Source organism: Mustela lutreola, chromosome 10 (genome assembly GCF_030435805.1).
Source record: "Mustela lutreola isolate mMusLut2 chromosome 10, mMusLut2.pri, whole genome shotgun sequence".
NCBI classification, from domain to species: domain Eukaryota; kingdom Metazoa; phylum Chordata; class Mammalia; order Carnivora; family Mustelidae; genus Mustela; species Mustela lutreola.
In genome coordinates, this window is record NC_081299.1 from 38,122,471 (window position 1) to 38,134,935 (window position 12,465).

The 12,465-nt window shown below is 46.7% G+C and overlaps 2 protein-coding genes across 5 annotated transcripts in view; both read right to left on the bottom strand.

Annotated features, from left to right (window-relative positions):
* The window catches only part of AGBL4 (AGBL carboxypeptidase 4), a 1,588,908-nt gene that overhangs the window by 175,997 nt on the left and 1,400,446 nt on the right, over nucleotides 1–12,465 (bottom strand). The gene's annotated exons all lie outside the window — the stretch shown is intronic.
* Nucleotides 10,300–12,465, bottom strand: part of BEND5 (BEN domain containing 5) — a 46,401-nt gene continuing 44,235 nt past the window's right edge. For all 3 annotated transcript variants that reach the window (XM_059137377.1, XM_059137379.1, XM_059137378.1), the window contains one exon: nucleotides 10,300–10,836. In XM_059137377.1, coding sequence (XP_058993360.1) covers nucleotides 10,679–10,836 — 158 coding nt within the window. In that variant the 3' untranslated portion in view covers nucleotides 10,300–10,678. The remainder of the gene's footprint in view (nucleotides 10,837–12,465) is intronic.

Here is a 12,465-nt window from a genome sequence, read left to right on the forward strand (position 1 = left end):
TGGGAACCTGAGACCTCCACTTTATGAGGAGGAAACGAAGGCCCACACCAGTTAAAGAACTCACTCAAGGTCACACGGATGCGAGTGGTAGAGCCCTCACGCAGCCCCAGGCAGTGGGAGGTCAGACTCCTCAGACTTCACCACTGCCAAATCTTTTCCTTCCTTCTTGACTTGGTGGTGCCCTGTCCTGGGGGCACAAGGCCAGGGAGGTCTCATGACATTCTCATGACGGGCTTTCTTGATCCTGCAAAGCCTTAAACCTCCAGGCAGAAGGGACTACCTGTTTGGCACAGCCTTTGGTCATCAGAGGCCAGGACTGCAACTGTGCCCGGCCCTGTGCTGGGCTCAGGGACTCAAGGAGGAACACATCGTGGCCCCTTTGAGTGCTCACAGTCCGGCAAGAAAGACGGGTGCACAGTGACAATCCAGGCTGGTAGACTAGCAGAGGCACAAGGCAATTTTAAAAAGGGTTGACACATCCTTGGTTTCAGAAAACCCTTTCAGTGGAGTTGCCATTCTCCAAAACCAGGGAAAGGTGTACATAAGGGCGGGGTTGGGGCAGGCATAGTAGGAGCCAATTCCCACAGCCCTGGGGCTGGGTGTGCAACTCACACCCGAAAGCCCCTGGAATTTTCCCAGCATGGCAATCCCATCTCTGCTGAGTTCTGGACAGGGCTGCAGATGGCCCTGAGTGAGAACTGCCGAGGAATTAATGGCAAAGAACCAAGGACAGTTGGAGAAGGCCACCCTGGCGATTTTTTTCCTTGAGGAGCTTCTCTGATGGCTGCTACCATGCATCCGGGGGTGTCCAGTGTGAGTGCTGGCAACCTGGGGTCACTAAAAATTTCTGGATAAATTTCAGGTGCCCATTCCAGGGGGTGAGGAGGATCTCTTGTCCAGATTCTTCCCAAAGAAGACTCTGTGTGGGAGTGGTCCAGGCCCTGGACATTTATTACTTCCTTCCTCCCATAACACAGATCAGGTGTTTCTGATCAGGAACACCCATGGTCTGCCCCTAGGCAGGAGCTAAGGGACAGGCCTGTGATTGATTTGCAAGACTACAGGGTTTGTCTCTGCTCCATTCCTCTTCCTCCAACTTTGGGGTCCTTGCTTCACTTCCGGTCTGGATTGGGGCAACAGCATCCTATTAAGTCTTTGACTTTTGCATTTATTTATTCAAAATTTTTTTTAAATGAGTGTATACTATGTGCCAGGTACTCAGAATACATCAGTGAACAAAACAGAAACCAAGAGGCCAAAGTGGACGGTAAATGTAACTATGACAGAGTTTGTACAAGCCCTGCAGGAAACTCTGAAGCGGGCTGAAGTTTTAGAACCCCTGGTAGAGGGGAAAGAGCATTGGATCTTGCCTCGGGACACTTGGGTTTAACTTCCATCCATTAACTATGTAACTCAGGAAATTCTAATTACTCTTCTTTATAGCCTGTTTCCTCATCTTTGAAATAAAGATGTATCAGAGAACTGCTATGAGGAATCACAAGCAGTAACATCTTTTATATTATTCGCCAATAAAATAAAAATTAAGCCATTCATTTATTCTCTCATTCATTCATCTGACGAGCACCCAGTCCACTAGACCCAGGCCCCCCATGCTGGCACCGACCATTTTGCTCTCTTTTTAGAAACGTCTGGGCTGAGACACAGGCTGATAATCTATAGCATCTAGATAATCCTTCATTAGATAAAACTGGTTCTCCAAGCTTTACTGTGCAAAGGGTGGGGGCCGGGCCTGCCAGGGTGACGACAGGTGCATGCCCTGCTAGGGACCCAAGGTGCTGCGCCAGCAAAAGGACATGGACTGAGCCAGGGCCAGGCTCCTGCTCACACACTTTCACTTGGGATTTCACCAAATCCTAGAGCAAACCCTCAGAGGCAGTGTTTTTGGTGCTGTACCACAGGGGAGAAAAGAGGCCGATACACACCACACACACACACACACACACACACACACACACAGCTTGCCAGGTCTCAGAGCTAGTCAGGATGCCCGGCGTCGCCATCACCACGTCTGATGACACGATGCATCAGTGAAAGGATCCCTTTGCTTCCACATGCCGTTGGGGCACCAGCAGCTGAGCGCCTCCCCAGGGCCCAAGTTTCTGTCAGGAGCTAGCTAGTGTGCTTCTTCATTTTGTCCTCCCAACAATACTACAGAGTGAGAATTACCGTTCTTGTTTTTCTGATGTAGAAACAGAAGCTCAGGAACCCATGGGACTCATGTAGCAGGAGAGGGGACATGGATTCAAACCTAGAACTACCCAGCTCCCAGCTCCCCCACCTCCATCCAGGGCAAGGGACCCCTAGCTTCCCGGAGAGATCAGAGGGAGGGATCCAGAGGGAGAACTCTTCACCACCACCTCCTTCGAGAGCCTATCTTTTCTGAAGCCTCCTGTTACATTTTCTTCATGAGAATGCTTCTTCTACGCTAGGATCCTGCTGGTTGCTACATACAGTGTCTCCAAGTATCAGGCAAAATCCACCCTTCCTCCTCTCCCCCACTCCCTTCCTCCCGTATGAGTCAAACCGAGGCTCCAGGCAGACAGGACATACTTAATGCCCCTCACTTCCCACCACTGGGATCCCTCCAGCTCCCACGGTAAGGGTCCTGCAGGGCTGCCCACCCCGTGCTGACCACCTCAGCACCTTGGGCTCTCTGCTCAGCCTTCACCATCTGGATGAGCCTCCCCTAGCACCCCACTGAGAGGCCAGCCTTCTCCTCACTGCACAGGGTCTCCCTGACTCCGCCCTGCTTTTCCTTTTCTCAGGGCACTCACTTCCTTCTGCAGTTTTCTTATTTATTATATTTACTGTTCATCTTCCTCCCTATCCCTTTCCACCTCTGCTAGAGTTTAAGCCCTTTGTACATTTAGACCAGTGACTGACACACAGTAGGCACCCAATAACTATTTGCCGAATGACTGAATGAATTTCATAATCACTGATGGAGGAAACTTCTGGGTACAGACGGTGAGGCAGAATACGGAATCTCTCCCCCCTTTCTAATGAAACATAAATGCCCATATCCTCACTGTCCGATCAGATGGGGCTAAAACAGTACATTCTGGAACAGTGGAAAGAACACAGGTTTTGGAGCCACACTTGAGGTGTGACTCCCTGCTTAGACCTGAGCAGCAGTGCCTGTCAGAGTGCTGGGCACAGGCTAGACATACAGCATATGTAAAATGGACAGAGGGAGGGATGGACTGACAGACAAATGGTCAGCTGACAGCCATTCTCATCCTTCAGGTGGAAGCTCAAATGCCACATCTCAGAGCCGTTACGTGATCTCACCAGATGGAGGAATCCCAGCTACTAGAATAACCTAGTTCAGAAAAGGCTGATTGGTGATGAGAAGAGGGTCTTTAGTGGAGGACCACATGGCTCTTTTCTTTTCACTGAACTAAGCATTATTTTCGATAATTTGGTTAGGACGCAAAAGATCATACATACATACCACAAAACTGGGAGAAAGGGCATATAATAGAATCGAAACCTATAAGGATCTCACATACCCAAATGCATGCCAGACGATTAGCCTAGAAAGGAGTTGAAGAAGTACATCTCCATAGAAAGCTAATTTACCATGCTTCTTTAAAAATTCCCAAAACAGGGCGCCTGGGTGGCTCAGTGGTTAAGCCGCTGCCTTCGGCTCAGGTCATGATCTCAGGGTCCTGGAATCGAGTCCCGCATCGGGCTCTCTGCTCAGCAGGGAGCCTGCTTCCTCCTCTCTCTCTCTCTCTGCCTGCCTCTCTGCCTACTTGTGATTTCTCTCTGTCAAATAAATAAATAAAATCTTTAAAAAAAAAAAAATTCCCAAAACACATGCATGTCTGCCCTGCTCGAGACACGGCTGAACCTTTTGGAAAGCAATACAACACATGGAAAGGACTACAAAATGTCCTTGCCCTTTAACCCAATTAGCTCAGTCCTGGGAATTTAAGAAACAAACAACCATAAGCGATCATGGCAGCATTATCTCTAATAGCAAGACACTAGAGACAGCAAAACACACACAAGAGATAAGAAGGTAATCACAGCCCGATACCGGGAAGGGCATTAAAATGGTAGCTATGCAAATCGGGCAGCAGAGGAGGAAATGTTGGCCACATGATGTTGGATGAGCAAGGCAGGATCATGGGAGACTGGCCAGTCACTGGGAACAAAGAGGTGCTGCCCATGGACAGACAGGAGGGGCTCCCAGGATCGACATGCAGCTGGGCTTGGTTCTTGGGATTATGGCTGGATTTTCTTTCTTGGCTTTGGTTTTCCTCAAATTCTGTTTTGTATTTTAAACACAAATGGAAAAGAAGATCTCAACCAGCTGGAATATTGGGCTGAAACCAACAGATGACATGGAAGAGGGATAAATGCAAAGTCCTGTATTTCCTTTAAGAAATAACCTAAGAACACAGATTTGACGGGTACCAGGGTGGCTCAGTTGGTTAAGCATCGCCTTTGACTTAGGTTATGATCTCAGGATCCTGGGATGGAATCCCGTGTCTGAACTCCCTGCTCAGCGGGGAATCTGTTTGTCTCTCTGCACCCCCCCCCACCCCTGCTCATACTCTTTCTCTCTCTCAAATAAATAGATACAATTTAAAAAAAAACAACCCACAGGCACTTGAATGGGTGTGTGTGTGTGTGTGTGTGTGTGTGTGTGTGTGATATAAAGAGCTGCTAAAAGGAAAAAGGGAACACAAAGGAGCACTATTCTGAAGCCTGGAACTGGGATGGCGGGGACTATAGATCTGCCCTTGTAGCAGGCCAGTATGATCCCCACAACAACTGCATAAAGGACAAGGTGGGGACATTATAGTCTGGACCAATTTCCTCTAATCCAACAAAGACTGAAGTCAGGATCTGAATTTTGTGTTAGTTTCTCTGGCTCCAAGACCCATGCTCCTTTTATAACACTGTGAGCTCAAGGGCTGTGTTAGCGAAAGAGAAAAAGCAGGGGAAAGCCTGATGGCCATACACTCCACTGGAGACAATTCTATCACAGGAGATGCTAGTTCAGGCATAGGCCACATTGACAGAGATATGTTAGCAGAAGAGGTGACAACCTTCTCTAGTTAGTGCCACTCAGACCCTTCCTAAAGAGCCTGTCTGGTCTTGAACCCTATCTTCTAGGGACACAATCATAGAAGAGTAAGCAGGTGGTCAGAAGTCTTAGGATTGGGATGCCTGGATGGTTCAGGTGGTTAAGCGTCTGTCTTCGGCTCAGGTCATGATCCCAGGGTCCTGGGATAGAGTCCCGCATCAGGCTCCCTGCTCATCAGGGAACCTGCTTCCCTTCCTCTCTCTCTGCCCGCCTCTCTGCCTGCTTGTGATCTTTGTCTGTCAAATAAATAAACAAAATCTTAAAAAAAAAAGTCTTAGGATTTTGAGAGATTTTGATTGGCTTGCTGCTTTACTCACATTATCTTATTATGTAGCCCTTCATACATCTGGCGAGTAGATAATAGGTTCCCATTTTAAAAATGAGAAAACTGAAGCTAAGAGAGGTTAAGCACTTGCTCAAGGTCACATACGAGGCAGTGGTGGTCAGAATTTGAACATAGGGCTGTCTAAGTCCAGAAGCCCCACTCTTTCCTGGACAGCTTCCCTCATGTGAAAATGGTAAAACGGAATTTGAACTACTTATTAGTTGGTGAAGAGTCATAAATTGCCACATTCAACTCAGCAAAAGGGCTATGAGGAGAAGTGTTCTCGTGTCTTCAGAGAGAGAATGTGAATGACCTTAGAAGTCCTAGGGAAGTAGATTGACAGCAATAACTGGATGAACTCTTGGGTAGGAAGATGACTCCCATGCCTGGAGATGTTCAGGAATGGTCTAGAAAGGCATTTGCTTGTAGTGGATAGGAGATCTGGATAGAGGACCTCCAACTGCACTTTTTTTTTTTTTTTTTAAAGATTTTTATTTATTTATTTATTTGACAGAGAGAGAGATCACAAGTAGGCTGAGAGGCAGGCAGAGAGAGAGAGGGAAGCAGGCTCCCGCTGAGCAGAGAGCCCGATGCGGGGCTCGATCCCAGGACCCTGAGATCATGACCTGAGCCAAAGGCAGTGGCTTAATCCACTGAGCCACCCAGGCGCCCCTCCAACTGCACTTTTGACCCAGAAGTTCCACAAGCCTATGAAGCTGTTTGGCACAAACTGATCAATTCCTTCAAAAGAGGGGATGAAAGTATCTGTTGACATGTCTCTTTACAGATATAAAAGTAAAAATTATATGCCCAAGGTAAACGCATTTGTCCAGAGAAAACTAAACACAGAAAATGAAAATGAAATAGATTCTGTTGGAAATGCTCACAAGTTAAGGCTTTGTTTTCTGAAAGCAAGAAACCATACTCTGGGGAAATGTGCAATCTCAGAAATAATCAAAGAAAATATAATGAGGTACTAGTTTTCACCCAGTAAGGCGGCAGAATAATTTAAAACATGGTCACACTCATTATATGTATCAAGACTGATAAAAAAAATGTCATTCCTTTTGACTCCAGTAAAACGACCTTAAGAAAATGATAGAAAATATAAAGGGAAAAAACAAAACAAACAACTGTGCACACAAGAAACCCTCCCCTGAGTTTTGTTTATAAATAACCTAAAGGACAAAGAAGGGCAAATGGGCAGCTGGGTGGTGGGGCTAGGGTCAAGGTTGGCGCGGGGAGCCGGAAGGCGGGGAGGGACCTGCTTGTTGTGCACAAGGAAAAGCCCAGGAGCACCAAGTGCTGTGGGATAAGCACAAGCTGTCTGGAGGGCCAAAAGTAGGTGTGAAAGCCAAGGTCACCATGTAAGAGGTCAGAGTAGGCTGGAGACTGGACCGGGGCACTTGGGGGAGGACTTAAATGGTCGTGGGGAGAGAAGAGGAGAAGAATGTCAGCTCTCATCCTGGTGGCCCTTTGTCCACTCCGGCCTGGTGCTTTAATTACATTCTCAGTCCTTCTAACAACCCCATCATGAGACATTATTTCCTCCATTTTGCAAATGAAGAAGCTGGCATTCAGAAAGAGGACGGAACTCAGGTCAGGTGAGGCAGTCGGTGTGAGTCTCGGGAAACGAACTCGAATGTGGGGACCTCTAGACTCAGGCTCTTCCTGCCTCCTGCCCTGGACCGTGTGGGCAGCGGGCCTCCCTCAGGAGCTGGCAGCCCTCCACCTTAGCCCCACAGCCCAGCAGATGGCTTCCTCCACTATAGCTTGACGTCCGTCAACTTGGTGGATGTTGCAATGGACGGTTACATTTCACGGAGCAGCAGGGAAACATGATAAATGGAAAGGGAAGGCTGCAAACCTGATAATAGGCTATGATCACAGGTATGCAAAATACACACTCAGGCCTTGAAAAAGAGACTACAAGAGATACATCGCAATGCTTATAGTAGCCCAATTTGGAGCGTTTTCCCAAAAATGTCTATGAAGTGGCTTTTATTTCTTTATAACTACAAAAGCAAATCATAATTTGAAATGCACCCAAGAAGTCCACAGGCTCAGAACGGTCACTCACACACATTCCTTTGGCAGAAAATAAAAACAAGCCACATCTTTCCGTTTCATCTTTCCGTAACCAAGAACTTGTTGCCAGGACTTGTGAAGACAGTACCCAAACTCCATCCATCCAGACTCTGCCAACTGAGACCTGACTGTCCTGTCCTCCACAGCTCACCGGCCTGTCACAGGAATCGAAAAGAAAGAACCTAAGTATGAAAGGGAGGGGATGCTCATTGGGGCCTAAAATGAAAGTCACCTGCATCTTGTCCAACGGCTCAGCACTCCGTGATCAGGAAAGAGTGACTCGGAACAAGTTTTGGGGGTGGAGCCTCAGCTACTCAAAAGGAAATTTACTCTGTTTCAGGCATCCTCAGGTACTGGAGAAGGAGCACATCTTTTTATGTAGGAAACACTCTTGTTCCTCCAGTAAAGCAGGTCGTTGAATGACTTCTACTGGACTGATACTGCTCAAGAGAGGTGCTTGTGTTCAAATACACAGTCCCAGCCCCATCTCAAACTTCTTGACTTGAGCTCACTAAGCCACAGCCCAGAATTCTGTAATTTAAGCCTCAGAAAATTCTTAATATTGGACATGTTTGGAAACTCTCTACCACACCAAATGATTTGAGTTTTGTCTATGTATCTGTAATAAAATTGTGAATCCTTTTAAATGGTACTATAGTTCCTTCAGTGGCTTCAATTAATGAGACTGATTTCCACTGGTTACGGAGGTTGGGTCTCTCTAAATATACCCTGAAATTACAGTCCTAGAGTCTCAGCCAGGCCTTAACATCCCACTCACCTTTCAGGGAGGAGGTGACAAGGGGGTTTGTGCACAGACCTGGATTCTGACCTGACTTCACTGCTGACAAATCTGAGACGTTGGCCAACATGCTATTTAGCACCACCCCCCCACTTTTTTTGAACCTGTTTCTTCACTTGTGCAGGTACAGGAATGATGGTCCTGCCCCTGTATGATAGTAACAGGGCACTGGGTACACAAGAGGGGCTCAAAACCCTTTCAGTCTAAGTAGGGTATGAATCTCTCCTGATTTCCCATCAGAATTGGTTCTATGTCCTTCCTTGTCACACCCACTTTTGACTTTATTCTGCCTTCTAAGCTAAAAGTAACTAACATCTGTGTGGTTCTTTGAGATTTCCAGAGCCCTTTTCCCAGATATTACCTGGAGTACTCTTCACAACAGCCCTGAGTTAGGGATCATTATCTCCACTTTAAAAGAAATGAGCCCCAGAGAGCTCAAAAGACCTTGCCAGAAGGGGTAAAGTCAGGATTTGAACGCAGATCCCAGAATCTTTCCCACCCTGGTCTGTCCATCCTATAGGCAATATACATTACACAAAGCACTTTCACATCTCTTATAACGTTTTAAAATGTATTTCCAAGACTATTTCCCCCACCAACCTAAAAGCACCTATAAAGTGGGTACCATATGGTAATAGTCTTGGAAGGGAAATGCACAGAGCTTTTGGGTGTCTGGGTCGCCACTGTGGTTAGGGAGAAAAGGCGATGAGCTCAAGAATAACGCATACTTTTTCCCCAGTCTCTCATGCATTCCGCACTACTCGTGCCCACGCCGTTGAAATGAACCCATTTTAATAGCATGAATTAATCAAACACTGCTACCAAGTGTCACAAACTTTACTCATGAAACGAGTTAAACTGTGTTAAACACTTACAAAAGTCCTGACATATATTATCTGTTATTATTTAATTATCCATACAGCCTGTGAGGTAGACATTATTTTCCTCATTATATTGATAAGGACTCTGAGAAGTTAAGCAGCCAGCCCAAGATCACACTGCTAGTTTGTGGAAAGTTGGGGAAATGCCATAAAAGGAAATTCACATCTACACATTTTGTTATCAAGTATACGATATTTCACATTACAAAGGATTCTTTTATTTACTAAAATAAAAGTCCTCAAAGATGTAGCCACCACCCCTACTTAACCCAGTGACCGTGACCTTTGGCTTATAGACCTTCAGTGGTCTGGTGGATCAAGCATTAGAGAAAACAGAGGCCCAAGTTTTTCAACCAATGCCTAAAAGCCAATAACCAGAAATGAAGAAAATAATAATCGGCAACATTTATTGAACACTTTATATATACGTAAAGAATTCTTATAGCAACTCTGCAAGGTAGATATCATCTCCTTTTTATGGAACAGAAAACGGAAACTCAAGAGATTAGGTTAAGCCCAAAGCAAGCAGGGAAGCCAGGCTTGGAACCCAGGCGCTCAGCCCCAAACCCTTGCCATTTCCAATACACCATGCTGACTTCACAGGCATTACAGAAAGTGCAAATCAACAGGAAGATCGAATGTGGTTTGCCAGATTGTGCACCAGGCACCTTAGTGAAGCAGTTGCTGAGTGAGATAAAAATTATGTAACTTGAAAGATCATTTGAGATATAAAAGGATAAACGAACTGACACGGGGTGACATTGCCCCCTACTTCCTGAAGGTAATGTCGGACCACTTCTCACATTACCGCCCCCCATACCCTTTTACAGAGATGGATTCAACTTATCAAGGAAGCTGGATCTCAGATCATCTTGAGTGAAAAGGGCGTCTGGTCTTAGATCTGTTCTTTGAAGTACGAGAAAGTAACTTGGTTTCGAGACAGCCCTTTGGATCTGCAGACAGCAAACACACCCCTTATGAATTTTCTTGCTTTCAGCCTGAATGTTCCGCCCCTCAAAGGACACTGGTCACCTCCTCTGTACACTTGATATCCTTAAATAAATGAGGATAATGATTGTCTACATCAAAGAATTAATGAGGCTTTATTATAGAACAAAATAGAGGAACAGAGATAGAAGTCCTTGAATGGTAAAAATATTAGTTCAAATTCTCAGTCAAGTGATAGGCAACTCAGAGACACTTTATCCCCCTCCGAAAAGACAGTACTTTCCCCATCCCCAGAATGACGCTGGCGCCATGTTGCTGCCTGAGTCTCAGCAAATCCGTCTGACTTCTTTGGAATGGGGAGTCCACGTTCAGGGCAAGTCGATGACCCTGGAAACCTGCTGGCTCCCTGCCCGCATCCCACCACGCACGGTTGGGTCTGATCTGGACAGCACCATCGCCCGCAAATCACAAGCCACGCAAGGAAAAACGATAAGGCTTTATGAAAAATCCAAAGTTTATTGCAAATTGTATTTTGCTTCCCTTCGTTCTTCATTTTTACAGGATTTATTGATATCCATGATTTTTTCACAGATGTACTTGTTGACTTTGGAGAGTCTCTGTGCAATTTCAGTTTCATCCACAGTTTCTTGTGCTATTCTGTCATACAAACACTCTAGACAGGGGAAAGAAACAAGACGGCCAAGGATTAATGGTGGATTGGAGTACAATCTTTTAAGGGGGCAAAAAGAAAATGGGCCTCCTGACATCCCTCCCAAACACCAATTCTCGTGTCTGGCACAGCTGTATTTTAAAATTTTCATCACAAGTGTACTTAGAAAAGAATAGATAGAAACTGTAAGTTTATCCTTTAAAAATTAGGATACAACATCCGTGTGCCTACCACCCAGCTTAATAAGACATCATTGGTCCCCTGGGGTCCCCTCCCAAGCCCAACCTCCCCAGAGGGAAGCACTCTTCTGGATTTGTTCTTTTCTTCTCATCTTATCACATGTGTATACATTCCTAAATGACATATTGTTTACTCTTCCCTGTTTCCTAACTGTTTTACAAGGGTATCCACACCTCAAATATCTTTCTGACTTTCTGTTTTTCACTCAGCATTTCATAATTTACCCGAGTGGAAGTGGGCAGCTGCAGCTCATTCATTTTCCCTGGAGGGCAGTACGCTCTTGAAAGGACTGCTCCACCATTTGCTGATCCATTTTATGGTCAGTGGAGACCTGGATGGTTTCCAGTGTTCTGCAATCACGAACACCCCGGCGCATGTCTCGTGGAGCGCACGCGCAGGCGGATCCCCAGCACCGGCCTCCGTGCAGAGCTGTCCAATGCTAGGGCATGTGCATGCTCAGCTTTGCTAGATGGTACCCGGTGAACTGCTTTCCAAAGCGGTTGTGCTGGCCCTAACAGAAGCATATGCAAGCATGGGTTGCCCTGTATCCTCAAAAGCACCTGACACTGTGAGGTTATTAAGGTTCTGACCGCCTGGTGGGTGTGAAGTGGCGTCTCATCGTGGTCATTAGTACTGAGGCTGAGGATGGCCACTCTTACGGAGTCTGACATCTGCAGTGTGATGAAGCCGAGAGCAAGCCTCCGACGTAGTCTGACGAGCCTGACTTCAGCCCACTTCCTAGCCCGGGGACCTGAGACAAATCACTGCCCTAGATTCCTCACCTAATAACCAAGGATGACAAGCCACAGGTTATCTTTTTTCAGGCTGTGATGGAACATAGGAGGTCAACATTTTGCAAGCCTTCCTCAAACCGTAAGGAGTGCTACGCCTCCGTGGGGCTGTTATAAGTCTCTTATGCACCACAACTGCTCGTTCCCAGGGCCTACCACAGTGCCTGCGGAGGGGCAAGGTTAAGCGAATTTATGTGAAGTGAATGAGTGACTGCTTTCCCAGGGAAACCTCAGAGGATGTGAGGGGACTGGAGGCGTGCATGGGGAATGTGCCCCTGGGGTACATAATCATGGGCAAGAATTTTAACTACTTTGAATCTGCGCTTCCTGACCTCTGAGACAGGAACCACGACCCACTCTTACAGAATGGCAATGGAAGATAAACAAAATCTCGTCTACCAGCTCAGCCCACAACAGGCAGTCCTACTAGAGATGCAGCATGTCACGCTCCGAGGGATTGCAGGGCCTACCCCATGCTGACCCTCCACTGGTGTGAGAGAAGGCAGAGGCCTGCAGAAAGGGGTTGAGTACAGGCACAGGCCGCGGCTGCCACCCCCAGTGCCAAGCCCTTCCTGGGTATGTGGCCAGCCTGCTTCCTGGT